We start from the raw sequence: 16,829 nt of genomic DNA, 5'->3' as shown, positions 1-16,829 counted from the left end.
TTGCTGCATAACAAACCAACCCAAAGCATAGTGACTTAAAACACCAACAATCATTATTTTGCTCACAAATCTGCAATTTGGGCTGGCTCAAGTCTGCTCCACTTAGCGTCAGCTCGGGTGGGTTGACTGTCGATTGGAAAGGTCGTCTCCCAAGATGTCTTGCTCATATGGCTGGCAAGTTGGTAATGGCTGTTAGGTGGGAGCTCAGCTGGGGCTGAGGGCCAGGGGCCTCACTTCTTCATGTGGCACTCCATAGTTTCTCAAGCTTCCTCACAGCCTACTGGCTGGCTGGATTTCAAGAATAAGTACCCCAGGAAAGAGGAGGTGAGAGCTGCAAGTTTCTCAAGGCCAGAGTCTAGAAACTGGTACAGTGCCACTTCTACTCTATTCTGTTGGTCACAGAGGTCAGATTCAAGAGGAAGAGACCTAATCCCCAACTTTCAGTAGGAGAAATGTCAAATAATTTGGGGGCCATGTTTTAGAACTGCCAGAGCATTTAGGAGCTGGTACATGACCCTACCGTTACCTTTTCTCCTGCCATGAGAATTGTGGAGACGACATGTTCACAGGGTAGTGTCAGAAGATGGAAGTACACTGGATTGCTGAGTTGCTGAGGGAGGACAGCTAGACAGCTGCTCTGGAGAGTCACAATATCAGAATATGTTTCAGTAAGAAATAAACCTGTCAATTTGCTGATATTTCTGAGTTATTCTGTTACTATGTCACAATCTAGCCTACCTTGACTGATAAGGAAATTGGTACCAGTAGTAGGTTTTTTAGGTTACCTATGTAATCAAACCCAAAACATGTGGCAGTACCTTAGTGGTTGGGACAGCAGGCAGGAAAGTTGACAGTCCTTGTTATACAAAAGGAAAACATTTGGTAAAACTTTCATTGTAGTAACTTGAGAAGCAGACTATATGGACATCTTTGGCTGCATTTGTTGAAATATTCAAGAGAGAGATGGACTCAGAAAAGAACTGACTGGTTTGCAAACAGAAATAAAAGGAAATAGAATTCAGAAATTTAGGTCCTTGCAGAAGTGGGAAAGTCCAGTGCCTCTAGACCCCAAATAGAAAGAAATGAGCTTTTTAAATGTGCTGAGCACAGTGAAATCTTTTAATTCATTAAAATGTTCCAAGGCAAAGATTAAGTTAATGGTATGGCCTTCACACCCATTTAAAAAACTTCTCCTTTGATTAAAGTATCTCAGGCAAAAGTCTATTAAAGTAAGAGATTGAATTTTAAAAGGCTTTGGATGAAAAATACTCTCGGATAAAATGATTCAGGGCTAAGATCATATTAGGGGTGTGGCTTTACCCCTTATTATTCCTGATAGCTGCCTTTAAATTCAGAGAGCTCTTTGGGGGTAGGAAAGCAAAGAAATAAAGCAAACCTAAGCACTAGGTGTTGAAATACATTGTGGGTGTGGTTTCAGTACATGGAACTGGCTGTAGTCAAATGGATAAGAAGCCTAAGTTTTTAAGATAACTGTTCTGCCAAAGAAATCACAAGTCTGGGATAAAAAGCCCATGATTGTTTGAATTTCGAAATGATCCTAGGTACCTACATCCGTTATAACAGCTACTATTAAAAAAAAAAAAAAAAAAAGCAAAACCAGAGAATAACAAGTGTTGGTGTGGATGTGGAGAAATTGGAACCCTTGTGCAATGTTGGTAAGAAAATAAAATTGTACAGCTGCTGGCAATTCCATGAAAAATTAAAAATAGAATTACCATATGATCCAGCAATTCCACTTCTGGGTATATACTTAAAAGAACTGAAAGCAGGGTATCTTGAAGAGGTATTTGTACACTATGTTTATTGCAGCATTATTCACAATAGCTAATGTGGAAGCAGCCCAAGTATCCATCGATGGATGAATGGATTAGCAAAATGTGGTACAGACATACAATGGAATATTACTTAGCCTTAAAAAGGAAGGAAATTCTGACATATGCTGTAACATGAATGAAACTTGAAGACATTATGTTAAGTGAAATAAGACAAAAAGACAAATGTTGTAAATTCTACTTATATGAGGTACCTAGAGTAGTCAAAATCATAGAAACAGAAAGTAGAATGGTGTTTGCCAGGGGCTAGGGAGAGTGGGGAATGAGGCGTTATTATTCAATGAGTACAGAGTTTCAGTTTTGCAAGATGAAAAGAGTTCTAGAGATGGATGGTGGTGGTGGTTATACAACAATAAGAATACTCAATACTATTGAGCTGTACACCTAAAAATGGTTAAGATTGTGTATTTTATGTTATGTGTATTTACCACAATTTTTTTTAAGTATCAAAATGTTAAAAAAAAAAAAAAAAAAAAAAGATCCTAGGGTACCTAACAGTTTACAGGCAGGAAGTGGACCAAAAAAGCTGTGGGCCTCCCAAGGATCATGAGGCAGCTCTGGGCCTTTTTGCTTTCCAGTCCATTCCTTGCTTGTTCCCTGCTCTGCAGAGCAGACACCTGGAGGCTGCATTTCCCAGCCATCCTGGTCAACTGGCCTCCAGCTGAGCTCTGCCAAGGGGAAAAGATAAGACAGGAGGTTGGCAGGAGAGAGAGAAGCTGCAGTTTTTCTGCCCTTCCACCTCTGCTTCTCTAGCCTATCCTGACTGATAAAATCACCTCATCTGAAGTAGTGGCCCCTCTTCACACTTTATCCCCTTCACCACATGACATTATTATATATTTGTTTGTTTATTTGTTGTATGTATGTTTCCATCCACTAGAGTATAAGCTCCATGAAGAAAGGGACTATGTCTGTTTTGCTCACTGAAGAATCCCCAATCCTCAAGGCAGTACCTGGCACAGAGTGGGCACTCTCAGTAAAGATTTGTTGAAAGAATCAACAAATTTAGCTGTCGAATCAAACACACCCGAAAAGAAGTAAAGCTCTATTGAGTGCCTGACAGGTATTCATAATCTGCAATAAAAGCCGGAGAGGCCAGGAAACTTCTTTAAGTCACACAGCAAATCTTCCACTGACCTCAAACCCAGGACTCCTTCCATTCTGGGTTGATATCCAGGTCTCCAAAGAGATTCTTGGTCTAAGACTTTTTGGGAGGAGAAAAAGCAGAACTTGACATTCATTAGCTATCAGGAAATCCTGAAAACAACTCAGGGAGAGAAACTGGGTTGCTAAGAAACCTCTGAGGATTGGGAGAGGGTTGGCATCTATTGCCAGGCAACCTAGAAAAAGCTAGACAGGCAGATTTGAGCTATAAGCACTTTTCTCCCACCTTTTCACAGGTTCCTACAATACCAGGCTGGATGTACTCTTAAAGACTTCTAGTCCAACCACCTAACTGTACAGATGGGGAAACTGAGGCCTCAAAAGGTGAGGTGATTAGCCCCAAGTCCCTCCAATTTTTCAACAAGAGCAAAAACAAATGACATGGGAGGGCATTGTCATGGTGAGTGGTCTGGCATGGCTGAGGCAGAGCTGGGTAGAGTTGGTAGCTGAAGAAGAATCTATAAAACAGTAAAGAAGTCAATTGCAAAAGGCCTTGAATGCCAGGCCAAGAACTTTAGACCTTATCCTGAAGGTAATGAGGAGGTACCAAAAGGTTTTCAGTGGTGGTCAGATTTGTGTTATCAAAAGTCTCTTCAGGCTACAGTGTAGAGACTCCGGAGAAAGACCAAATGCCTTCAAGTCCCTCATGCTCTTGCCAATCTATCTGCTCTCTCCCCACCACCCTCTCCAGCCATAACCAACTTCTTTCCACATCAGCCTCTCTTGGCAAGTCTTCCCACTTGCTGTAACTAGTGTCTGGAAAGTGTTTCCTTCCCCTGAATCTGCCTCATCCTACTGTTCTAGTTACAATTGCAGCCCCCAAACTCAGTGGTGTGAAAAACCTCCATTTCATTATGCTCATAGACACTGTAGGTCAGGAGTTCAGACAAGGCAAGAAGGGATGGCTTGTCTCTGCTCCATGATGGCTGAGCCTCAGATGGAAAGACACTGTAACACCTGGGAGTGACTTGAATGACGGGGGCTGGAATCACTTGGAGGCTTCTTCGCCCATGTATTTGGCCCCTGGTCAGGTGTCTACATTCCTGGAGCACCTACCTGTGGCCTCTCCACGTATCTTGGGCTTCTTCACCACGATGGTTTTAGGGTTGTTGGGCTTCTTACATGACGGTTCAGTGTACCTAGCCTTGGAACGCTACAGCATCATTCTGCTGTATCCTGTTGGTTACGAGTGAATCATGAAGGCCAGCCCAGATTCAAGGGGAAGGAGGTTTATGGAAGGAATGTCAAAGAACTTACAGCCATGTTCTAAAACCACACCTTACTGAGGTCTCACAGCTTAAACATTACCTCCTTCAGGAAGTGATGTGACCACACCCTGCTGTATGTCTGGATTAAGTGCCTCCTGTGATCTCCTAGCCCCACTGTCCATCTCCATCAGTGCATTTCTATCCTCGTGTTTGTATGTCTTTCTAGGATGGACCACATCTGTCTTTTTCACCTTTGTATGCCCAGAGTCTAACAAAAGCAGACCCTTAATAAATGTTTGTTGAATGGGTGAGTGAATGAGCGACTAACTGAACCAAGGCATGGAGTCCAATGTAGATGTCATTCCTTCCTAATGAAGCCGCGATACTAATTGGGAAGACAGATGCAAAACAAAAACTACCTGTGATAAATAACAGATAGTGATAAATGCTATTAAGAAAAATAAAGCAAAGTAAGGGGATAGCATAAGAGGGATGGTGATACTTTCTGTGAATGTTTGGGAAGACCTTTTTGAGGTAGTGACATTGTAGCTGAGACTTGAAGGAAGTGAGGGAGTAAGTCATGTGAATACCTGAGAGAAGAGGAATTCAAGCAGTGTGAACAGCATGTGCAAAGGGCTTGAGGTGGGTGTGTGCTTGGCAGTTTTGAGGAACAGCAAGATGCCAGTATAGCTGGAGTATGGTGAGAGAAGGAAAAAGTAGTAGAGAGGAGTCCCAAGGTGGGCCACAGACAGACCAGATCACATAGGGCTTTGGAGGATATGCCGAAGACTTTGGCATTTATTCTGAATGAGATGGGGACCATTGGAGACTTTTGAGCAGAGGCAAGACATGGTCTGATTTATAGTTTAACCAGATCCCTCTGGCTGCTGTACGGACAATAAGACTGTAAGCAGAGCAAAGGAGAAAGCAACGAGTCCAGTGAGGAGGTTGGTACAAGATCCCAGGCAAAAGATGTTGCCAGGACCAGGGGGTAGTCATGGAAGAGGTGAGAAGTGACGGGAAGGTAGAGCCAAAGGATATGAAGCTATGAGGAAGAGAGAAGTCAACGGAGAGGTTTTTGGCCTTGTACTAATGAGATGTGAAGATGTGGGGTTGGGGAGCAAGCTTGGGAGCACTGTGGAAACAAGAATTCCTTTTTAGACATGTCAAGGTCAAGGTGCCAATTACCCTGTTTCCCTGAAAATAAGACCTAGCCTGACAATCAGCTCTAATGCATCTTTTGGAGCAAAAATTAATATAAGACCTGGTATTATTATATTACATTATATTATATTATGTTATTATATGAAAGACCTGGTCTTATATTATAGTAAAAATAAGACTGGGTCTTAATTTTTGTTCCAAAAGTCGCATTAGAGCAGATGGTGTCTGGCTAGGTCTTATTTTGAGGTAACATGGTAGCTATCCCAATGGAGATGACAAGAAAACAGCTAGACACAGAAGTCTGGTAATGTGATGGAGACACAGACCTAAGGATCCGCAGCCAAGATAAGCAGAATTCTAAGATGGCTCCCGATTCCCACTCTTTGGGGGGTGCCTAACATAAGCCCCTTCCCCAGTGAGGGCCAGACCAGTGAGAGTGGTGGGTATCACTCTGGTGATTAGGTTACATTATATATGGTAAAGGCCAAGGGATTCTGCAGATGTGACGTTGGTCCCAAATTAGGTGATTTTTAATCCAAAGAGAGACTTTCCTGGGTGGGCCTGATCGAATCAAGCAAGTCCTTTAAAAAAGAGCCTTTCCGGGGCGGCCGGTTAGCTCCGTTTGTTAGAGCGTGGTGGTAATAATACCAAGGTTAACGGTTTGATCCCCGCACGGGCCACTGTGAGCTGCATCGTCCCTAAAATAAATAAATAAAATCCACACAACATATTTAAAAAGAAAAAATTTAAAAAGAGCCTTTCGAGTCAAGGGACGTGAAGTTGGGAAAGAGTCACGCACTGGCCTTGACAAAATAAGCTGCCACACTGAGGGTCTGTGAAGAAAGAAACTGTGAGTGGCTCTTAGGAATCAAGGATGGCACCGGCTGACAACCAGGAAGAAAACAGAGACCTCAGTCTTTTAACCACGAGGAACTGAATTCTGCTCACCACCCTGTGAATTTGGAAGAGGACGCTGAGCTCCAGAAAGGAACACAACCTGGCCAACACCTTGACTGCAGCCTTCTGAGACCCTGAGCAGAGAACCCAGCTAAGGCACACCGGGACTCCTGACCCACAGAGACTATGAAGTAATAAATACATGTTGTTTTAAGTTGCTAAGTTTCTGGCAATTTATTATGCAGCAATACCCAACACATCAGTGTATACAGTAAGTGTCTTTCAAGTCTTGGAACCAAAATGGCTCAAATAGCCCTGGCAAGGCACCTGACAGATGAGTCAAGGACTGCATAAATAGAGTGAGATAGTAGTGGGACAAACCCTCACCCCCAACACCAGCTGCTTCCTACTCCTCTCAGCCACTAGGTGTCCCCAGAGTCCACAGACACAGGTCTCCCCACCTTTCACAGATCAGAATCCATTTCCTCCTGAAATGGAAGGAACCAAAATAATAAAGGGTCTCTCTTCTATTCCCATTTCCCTTCCCCCACCTTACATATGGGGAAACTAAGGCCTGCAAAAGGGAAGAGTGGGGCCCAAGGTCCCACAGTGCTCTAGCACTGTCTCAGGCCATTTTACCCTCCCCCTGCCCTGCACCCTCCCAGGGCTTTCTGAAGGGCAGACTGATAACCTCCCTCTCCAGCTTTGAGCAGGGAAGGGCCTGCGAATGAGAACGACATTAGCAAAGGGCTCTGGAGTGAATTGTGGGCTGAGGTTGGAGATTTTTTGTGATACTGACCCGAGGTTGGGGCTAGTGGTGTTGGTGGCAAAGACGGGAAGTCTCCTGACACCCACTCCTGAGGGTGGGGACATCAGAGGTGCCTGCTGTGGTTGCTGTGCCAGTGACCCAGTGCCCTCTGCCCAACCCCTTGTACCCTCATTGCAGACTGGGTTCTCCAGAAACAGACACTGAGACTGAGTTTGGAGTGTAAGGTATTTATTAGGGATAAACACCTGTGAAAAGAAGAGGGAGGAAGCGGGATTGGGTACAGGAAGTCAAACTGCCCTGCAGGCCTGGCAAAACCTCCACAAACCTGGAGGGGCCCTGGTGTGAGTATGGGGTGGGGGAAGGTTCAAGTACTGCCTGCCAGTGTGTCTCACACTGAACCGAAATGGCCAGGCAGTTAGTTATACCTGATCTCACTCAGACACCAGATGCAGGCTGCCCTGAGAGCAGTGGCTCTCTGCAGCTGGAGCAGACCCTCAAAGAGCTGACCACATTTTGCACAGCCAGGAAGTCCTTCCTCGAAGGGGGTTCTGAGTGACAAACACTTATCTGTCTTCCACACCTCAACTCTTTCTTACAGGATTTTTTTTTTCTCACTTTTTGCCATCTTGCTTCCAATTGCACAGGCTGAGAGAAAGCAGTCACTGTAATTCCTGCACTCCCCCCATCCCTAGGGCACCTTTCTGTAAGTGCCCAGTCCTCCCAAACCTGCTATAGTCCCCCTTTAAAGCATCTATGGGTATCCCAGTCCCCAAATACCCTCTCTGAATGAGGTCTGCACACTCAGCCTTGGTTCTTCTACGCTTTGTCCAACCTTAGGAATTCACTGGATCTGGTTAGAGGAAGAATTAGGCGGAGGGGTGTCAGGGGGCAAAAGAGTTTTGAAAATTAGCTTTGGTCTGTTTCCAAAGACACTGGTAAGAATCTCAAGGAGAGGAACAGTGGCTTGTTGCTTTTCTTTACTCATTCAGTAAATCTATACTTCGGGCCAATTACGTGCCAGGCACTGGGACCACTCCAGGCTCTGAGCTGACAGCCTAACACACCATCTGCAGATTCAAACAGGAAGGGAGAGGCAGTAATACTTCACCAGGAGACAAAAACCAAGATTTGGAGCCCCATATCTGACTCTGGCTGCTTGCAGGCCGTCCTGCAAGTTGCCTCATCACTCTGACCCTGTTTCCTCCTCTGGAGAAGGGAGTAATACAATTTATGGAGCACCATGTTAAATGGGTCTCACCTCAAACTTCATTTCACCCTATGCAGCAGGTACTATCATCCCCAAGTTACACATACAGGGTCAGGGTTAAGTAAACTTGCTCAAGGTCACACAGGTTCTCAGTGGTATAGCTGGGCTTTGAGCCCAATGTGGCCCAACCCTGCTTCTTAATCCTCATTAAGATCAGAGTCAAATTGGCCACCTTGGACCAGGAGTGCCTGCACATTACGTTTGGTCCATAAGGATTTAAAAATATTTCAGTCAGCTTTCATTTTGAAATTGAGATGTTCATAGAAACATCCAAATTTCCACCTACTCTTGAAAAATCTAGCCACCTGGCCACTGTGGACTGCATTCTCTGATTCACAACTGGCAGGAGGTAAGCAGCTGGCCCCCTTGAAAGTGGGTCATGAAGCCAGTGTCCACCCAGATGCTTTCATTCATTTGTTACCTGTCTGGCCACTGCAGGAATGAGTTTACCATCCTTAATGTAGACCAGGGAGTCCTGAGATAGAGGGAGACAGAGGCTTGGAGGGGCCAGGTGCCTTGGCCTAGGATCCCCAGCTCTTCCTGTATGGTGCTAAATCAATGGACTTGAATTTGTCAAAATAGGGAGGGTTGAGGAAAGGCACAGACATGTAGAACCACAGGGCAAGGTCGGGGCAAATACACTTTATTCAGTCCTCGCATCAGACTGGCAGAAGTCCTGCGGCGGGTGCCAGTGCCCCAGATGGGAGGGATCCCTCCCCTCAGCTATGAGACTAGTTCTCCAAGACCACAGACAGTGACATCTCTTCACTCACATGACATTTTCTGGGGGTTTTTCATTGTCTTTTTTTTTTTTTTTGTGGTTGTTTTTTTCTTAAAAAAGAGAGAGAAGAAGAGAAGAGAAGAGAAGAGAAGAGAGAAGAGAAGAGAAGAGAAGAGAAGAGAAGAGAAGAGAAGAGAAGAGAAGAGAAGAGAAGAGAAGAGAGAGAAGAGAAGAGAAGAGAAGAGAAGAAGAAAGAACGCGCGAGAAAGGCCCAGAGCCGGAGCACCAAGCTTAAAGTAGGCAGCTGGTGGCTTTGTCAGCGACGGGAACGCGTGGGGCAGAGACCTGCAGAGACCCTGGGCAGGGGTCCCGGAGGACTCTGGGACCGTTTGTTCCTGAGATTTGTGTGTGTGAATGAGAGTGTGTGCACACCTGGGAGGGTGAACACACGCCGGTGAGATACAGGTAGTGAGGGCAAGAGTGGGGGAGGCCGGAGGGGCGGGACTTGAGCGGTGAGTTGGAGTAAGAGGGGTAACATCAGGGGCAGGGTCCAGAAGGCACCCCGAACTGGACACAACTTCCTCCTACAGCAGCGCTATCCCTATTTTTCGCATGGAAAAACTGAGGCGCACAGGGCACACCTTCACTGCTCTGACCGTCCTTCAGTCTCACTGGTCCAGTCGATGGGTCTCTCTCAAGCCAGCTGCTTAAAGGTGGGGCTCTTCTCGCCACTCCATCTGCTATCACGCCTCAGTCTCAACCAGCTAGTAGCAACGTGCCTCAGTTTCTCCCATTGAATACTGTCACTGTGGGCACAGAGGGACTCGGGTGATAGCAAGGGGCTGTGGGCTTTGGGAGGAGCTCAGGTTGGGAGAGTGCCCTGAGGTGACAGAGCACTTCCCCCGGGGTGGGGGGCAAGCAGGGACCTTGTCTCCAAACAGACTGGTATCTGTCTTCTCTCTGAGTTTTCTCGGGCAGCCCCTTCCTCTCGTGGTGGATTTCCAGAGAAAGACCCCTATTCCCAATTCCCAGATGGGGGAATGAAAGGTAGGTTTCTGAGGACCAAGATAGGCTGTAGGGGCATTCAAGCAGTCGGTGTGAGGGGGGTCCACGTGGATCTGAGCGACCCCGTAAGCGAAAGGGGGCTATGCGACTTGGGAAGAGTTCCAAGCTCCAAACCAACCCTTCCGGGCCAGCTAGTCCCTTTCTCCCCTTTCCTAGTGCTCCTCCCATTAAGGCAGTGACGCCCCGTCGGGTTGAAAGGAAGCCGCGGCTCCCGGATCAAAAGATTTCTCAGGATCGCTCTATACGCGCTCCGCTTCTCCCAGGAGCGGGCCACGGAGGCGAGCGGTTCGACAGGGACCAGCCCTCTCCTCCCAAGAAGAATTAAGCATGCGCGAGAAGGAGGCGGGTTCCAGCGCTCCCGGGGTGAAAGGAGCGCGCCCCTCCCCCGCCCTGGGAGGGGAGGGGCATGGAAGGAGTGCACGGGGCCGCCGGCTGCAGCGCCCCCCTACACGAGAAAGGAGGCGAGCTAGGCGAAGGCAGAGGGATTCGGGAGCAAAGGCAGGGGCGTGTCCTCCGGCCAAGAGGAGGGGCTTGTGCATAGTGGGGGAGGGGCGCACAGGTCTGTAGGAGGACGGGAGGTGTATCGGAGGGGGCTGGCTGCTGGTGGCTGTGCAGGAGAGGGCAAGACGGGGAGGGGCTTGGATGTCAGGGAAGGGTGGGGGTTGGGCTGCCTTTGGGGTGTGTCTGCGGGGGAGGGGCATGACTGGATTCGAGGGGGATGGGCACGTCTGGGAGGGGGGAGGCTGCGCGGAAGATGGGGTGCCAGCCTCGGCCTCCGAGGGGCCCCAATACCTGATTCCTGTATGTAAACAGCTGGTTTGGGGGCGTGCGCGCCCCGCTGACGGTGGGCTCAGTAGGTGAAAACCAGGTCGGCGATGCTAGACGGGCGCCAGTCCCCCGCGATCATCTCGGTAACCTCGGGGGTGCAGTAGTCCGGGAACTCGAAGTGCGACGTGCCCGAGGGAGGCGGCAGGTCCGGGTCGCGGTCCAGGGCGCTGCAGTCCAGGCCGGCGGGGCCGGGGGGCAGTCTGGACAGAAAGCCCAGCGGCTCCTCCCCCGACGCCACCGTCTCCTCTTCGCCTTCCTCCGCCGCCGCCACCTCCTCCTCCTCTTCCTCTGGCTCCTCGTCCTCCGACGGAGTCGGGGAGGCGGTGGTGACAGCTGCCCCCTCGCCCGACGGCCCCTGGGTGCGCTCCGCTGGTCCCCGGGCCGCCCGCCCCGCCGGGACCATCCTCCACAGCTCCCGCCCGGGGGTCTCGACCAGGCGCACTTCCAGCAGCTCCTCGTCGTCGTCCTCGTCGTCGTCTTCGGGCGCCGCCGCGCCGCCCCCCAAAGGCCCACCCGCCGCTCGGCGGCCGCCACGGCCAGGCAGCTGCGGCCCGGGCTTGAGCCGGCTGCCACCACTGCCGCCACCGCCGGGGGGGCGGGGCCGCGCCTTGGCGGGCGCCCCCTTGCTCTTTTTGCGCGGCCGGTACTTGTAGTCCGGGTAATCCGCCATGTGCTTGAGGCGCAGCCGCTCCGCCTCCCGCACGAACGGGATCTTCTCCGAGTCCTGCAGCAGCTGCCAGCGGCGGCCCAGGCGCTTGGAGATCTCGGCGTTGTGCATGTCGGGCCACTGGTCCATGATCTTCCGCCGTTCGTGCTGAGACCACACCATGAACGCGTTCATTGGTCTCTTGATGTGGCCGCTCGGGGTCTTGCACCAGCCGGGCTCACGCGCCCCCTCCTCGGCCGTCCCGGGCCCCGGGGGCGGCGGCCCGCCGTCCCGCTTGGCCCGCGCGCCCCGCTGCTGCACCATCGCGCCTGGGCCCGGGGCCGCTAGACGCCGCCGGGGGCCGTCCGCATCCTCCGCGGCTGGGGGTGGGGGAGGAGGCAGCAGCGACGGAGGGGCGGCCCCGCCCCGCAGCTCGGCCCGGCCCCCGCGAGCTGGGGAGCGAGGAGCTGGGCGCTCTCGCCCAACGGACGGCGGGGGGAGAAGGTCAGTGGCGCGGTCTCAGGCAGGCTCCGCGCGCCCCCGCCGCCTCCGGCAAGTTGCGCCCCACTGCACGCCACACATTGTTTTGCAGGGGCGGAGGAATCGCACCCCCAATGCTCCCGCGGGCTCTCCTTGCAGCCTCCTGCTCTGCCGCGGCCCGCGCGCGCCGCTCCCCGCCCCGCCGTCTTCCAGTGTCTTTTTTCCCCGCGCGGCCCCGCCGGCGCGCGCGCCACTCCTCCCCCTCGCCGTCTGCGGGCCGCTGCGGCGCGCGCGGGGCCGCCCCGTGTAAACACCGAGGTGCCTGCTTGGGCTGCGGCCCGGCCACGCCTCGCGTTCGGGAGACGCGTCACCCGTTGCTGGGCAGAGAATCTGGTATTTGCATCTCCCAATCGCTGGCTGCCGGAGACGGGCGGGGCTCGGGGTGCGGGGCTGGGCGGTCTCGCAGCTGGGATTGGGGGTGTCGGATGAGGTCGGTTTCTTTTCTTAGGCTAGGGACTGGAGGGAGGGTGGGGGGGACGCCGAGCGTACTTCCCATCTGGCTCCGAAAGCTTGTCTCCGCCCGGTATTGCCTTTGAAATTTTAGCTTATTCAATGACACCTGCCGCCAGGTAGGACCTCCCCCCATCCTGTTTCGAGGGCGTCTTTTTGGACCGCCTCAGAATGTGGGGGGACTGAAGCGCAGGAGAGCTCCTTAAGGGAACAGAGTCATCCTGTCATAGATGTAGCCTTTGCCTAATACACACAGGGGGTCCAGTCACATAGGGGCGCAAGAAATGCTTTTGGATCCAATGAACCCTTTCATATTTTATCTCGTTCGAGGCGCAGTTGGATCCTGAAAAAGAAGGGAGTATGATGTTCACTTTTCTGATAGGAAAACACCGAGGGAATGCAAAATAGGGCTCGAATTCTAGGCTCCCAGCTCTGTTCCCTGTTCAGCGCAAGGAGCACATTCGCCTGCCTGCCGAGGGTCCTGAACAGGGCGGACGTCGCTTTTCATAGTCCTCGGGCGAGGTTCGAGGATGAGTGGGTGCCCCAAGCTTAAGTCCTACCCTACACCTCGGCCAGCCGGGTGCGGGACTAGGGCGCGACGCCCCTCCTGGGTCTGGTGACTTGTGCGCGGGCACGGGGGCGGAGCCAGGCCAAGGGGCGTATCCGCGACGCACGCTCTAGGCGCGTGGCGGGGAGGGGCTGCGCACTACCCGCTCACCACGTGTGAGCCAGCTTCGGCACCGCTGGGCGTGTGCTGCCCCCGGGGGAGGTCACCTTCACGGCGCCTAGGGCCTAGGCGATGAGAGTGGCCGCTGAGGCCTCGCCCCTCGGAATCAGGAGCTGGGAGAGATCGGGATTAGGGGCGCTAAAGTGGCATTCTACTGGGGCGTAGTGGGCACCGTTCAGACAGGAGGGGTATGTGTCTCTGGCGGTCCACATACCCTCTTCACCCACCATTCGGCAGGAGGGAGCTGAGAGCCCAGCCAGAGGGTGAAGGGCGGGAGGAAGGGTGGAGGTGCGGCTCCGCAGATGCGGGGGGCGGAGTGATGCTCTGAGTCCCCGGGGGAGAAATTGGAGCATCGCCGGCGGGAGTGGGCGACTCTTAAAGGCACAGGGCACTCGGAAGGAGAAGGCCCTGCTCCTGACCAAATAGTTCGCTGAAATCTGGCGATACCCACTTTGAACATTCACAACGGCAGCCTGGCCGGTTCAGTGCTCGTTGGAGTCAGAATTACTGTATTCATATCCCGATACCTCTTTTGCTTATCTTAAAATGCGGAAAAAACAGTTTCTCCCTCATATGGTTATTTTACAAATTTAATGGGATTTGGATGTAAACATCCCAGACGTCTAGTAAATAATAAATGTTAAGTTATCTGGTACTTAGGGCACCAACAACATAGACACTAACATAAGAAAAGAATTCGCGGGAATGGATTTAATATTTCAAAAACGTATCAAAGTAGTGATCATGGGAAAATAAATGCTTTTTTGAGTTATTTGCTAACACTATTCCACTTTTCCCATTTAATATTCGTTTTATTTTAAATGACATGGGCAGTGCCATCTTTTCAGTGCTGGGGCCTCTCAAAGGTCTTCATTCTGGCCCGCTAACTGCTGCTGCTGCTGTTGTTCTTCTTATTATGATGATTTTCACACTGGCCTCCTGGATCTTCCTGAAACACAGAAGGCTTGCTCCTACCTCAAGACCGTTGTACATGCTGTCTCCTCTGCCTGGAAAGCTCTTCACTCCCATCCCCACATGGCTGGCCCATCTCATTCTAGCCTCAGCTCGGGGTGGACTGTCCAGAGAGGCTTGGCTTGCCCTGACCACTTTGCTGTTGCTCATCCTCGCCTATCACCCTACATCTGAGGTGCACAGAATTGCTTGCTTGTGACACATTTTTGTCATTGTCCATGATTGATGCTCATTTTATGTTTGAATTTATTTATAAGTAATATAATAAAAACCAGTGAAATCAGCAACCCAGCACAACTGGAACATTGATAATAACCTACCTTCCCCTGTGAACTTCTTTTCCATCCCATCCCCTGCCTTCCCTCACCTGAAATAATGTCTATCCTGAATCTTCCCTTACATTAAAAAAAAACTTAACAGCTTTATTGAAATACAATGCACATACTATACTACTCACTTATTTAAAATGTACAATTCAATGGTATATTCAAAGTTAGGCAACAATCACCGTAATCAAGTTTAGAGTATTTTCATCATCCCCAAAACAAACTCTGCTCACTAACAGTCACTCCTCTGTCTCCTCTACCTCTGCTCTAACCCCCCAGCTCTAGGCAACCATCAATCTACTTTCTGTCTTAATGGATTTGCTGCATCATTTTACATTCCTACCAGCAGTGTATGAAGGTTCCATTTTTTCCTTTCTTTTACTTTTTAAAATGTATTTTCTTAAAAATGTATTCTCTTGCCTTTAGCTTTATCAAAAGGGTATCACGCTGTAGATAATATTCTGGTATTTACTTTCTCACTCAATATTACAGTGCTAAGATTCATCTAAATTATTGCACCTGTGTGAGGTATGTTAATTTTCCACTGTGGTTACCACAACTTTCCTACCCATTGGCCTGTCCACAAACATTTGGATTATTGCTAGGTTTTGGCTCTTTCGAAGAGTGTTAACTATTAACAATCCTAGAGGTGTCTCTGGAGCTCAAGTGTAGGAAGGTCTCCCCAGTAACTTGTGCAAAGTGTGATGGCACCTCTGAGGACATGTGACTGCTGACTTTTACAAGGTAAGGCCAAACTTTCAAGTTGTACCAATTTACTTTCCCACCAGCAACATAGAAAAGATCCTTTTCATCCACATCCTGTCCAAAATTTGGTACTATAAGATACCTCAATTTTGGTTGCATTATTCTCTTTCCTCACCCTTTCTATTCATAGCACCTTCTACAGCTGCAATTATTTTATTTGTTCACCTGTTTTTCTCCCATTTCCTTTACATTAGAATGTCATCTCCAAGAGGGCAGAGATTTTTGTCTGTTTTGTTTACTGCTTAATCCCTACGAGAGTGCCTGGCACACAGTAGGTGCTCAATAAGTATATTGAATGAATCAAAGTCAGTGCTCTATGATGAGTGCATTCAAATTCCTATGGAAGCCCAGAGAAAGAAATAAAATTTTGGAAAACAAAACCCAAAACTCCAGTCTGCCAATGAGATGTGGTGGTTATAAGTGCACACAGACTACCCTGGGTCCTTTCAAAATGGTGCCCAAGAGTCTAAACCTTTCAGACCACAGGAATTCAAGGCTGGGCTCACCACTGAGCTGTTCAATCCACACTGCAGTAGGCAGGCAGTGAGGTTCTTGGAGAGATGCTGACCACCACTACCCCACCAGTCCAGGCCACCATCATGTCTCATCTGGGCAATTGCCCAGGCTCCTTTCTGTTCTCTGCACCCACCAGGTCTCTTTCCATTCTATTTTCCTCCCTGAGGCCAGTGTGAAGGGATTTTCCAGAAACAGATCTGACTGTGTGGGTCTCTTACTTTCTTAACACCCTTCAGTGGAAAAAGAACCCCACCAAAACAAACAAAAAACAAACCCTTCAATGGTTTCTCCATTATTCTCAAGATAAATAACAGACTTTCCCCTGGCCTAATAGGCCAAGCTTGGTCTGACACTTGCTCACCCATCTGACCTCCTCTCCCACTTCCTCTGTCTTGAGCCAGCTTCCAGTGACACTGGCCTCTTTTCAATTTGTGGAATGAGCCCTGTTGTGTCCCCACACATTGCCTCAACCTTTCAGGGACTCCCACCTCTATCTGCCTCCTTATAGGTCTCCTGCCTCCATGTTTCTTTTCTTCAGTGCACCAGCAGCCTACCTAGTTCATTTGACACTTGGAACAGATCGTTTTTTAACACCCACCTCCTCTAAATGACATTATTTTCAATAACAGTCATGAAATATGATGAATAATTCTAATGATAATGGCCAGAAAAGAAATGGAGATGGTGAAAATATTCTTGTATTTAACTTTATATATGCAATCATGTCAGTAAAAATAAATATTAAAATACAAGAAAGGAAAAGAGTATTAGATTAATAATTTTCAATTACATTTATATATTTCTTTGAAAAAAAGAAAATAAAAAATACCTATATAGTGGTCTGTTGCAAAAATAATTACTTTAGATTACGTTAATTATAGTTTAAAAACAAACAAGAAAACACTTTAAAAATAAGAATCAATTTCAATATTAAATATATTATTTAAATTC

The 16,829-nt window shown here is 49.2% G+C and overlaps 1 protein-coding gene across 1 annotated transcript; it reads right to left on the bottom strand.

Moving 5' to 3' along the window:
• Positions 1–7,273: 7,273 nt before the first annotated feature.
• Positions 7,274–12,281, bottom strand: SOX12 (SRY-box transcription factor 12). Its single transcript, XM_033095398.1, has one exon. The coding sequence runs from the start codon at positions 11,904–11,906 to the stop codon at positions 10,959–10,961; it is 948 nt and encodes a 315-aa protein (XP_032951289.1). The 5' UTR covers positions 11,907–12,281; the 3' UTR covers positions 7,274–10,958.
• Positions 12,282–16,829: the final 4,548 nt, after the last annotated feature.

Source organism: Rhinolophus ferrumequinum, chromosome 23 (assembly GCF_004115265.2).
Source record: "Rhinolophus ferrumequinum isolate MPI-CBG mRhiFer1 chromosome 23, mRhiFer1_v1.p, whole genome shotgun sequence".
Classification (NCBI taxonomy): Eukaryota; Metazoa; Chordata; class Mammalia; order Chiroptera; family Rhinolophidae; genus Rhinolophus; species Rhinolophus ferrumequinum.
Note: the sequence above shows the minus strand (reverse complement) of the source record. Positions and strands in the feature narration are given on the sequence as shown.

Coding starts and splice junctions, on each gene's coding strand:
- SOX12 (XM_033095398.1), bottom strand. CDS start 11,906: ATGGTGCAGCAGCGGGGCGCGCGGGCCAAGCGGGACGGCGGGCCGCCG.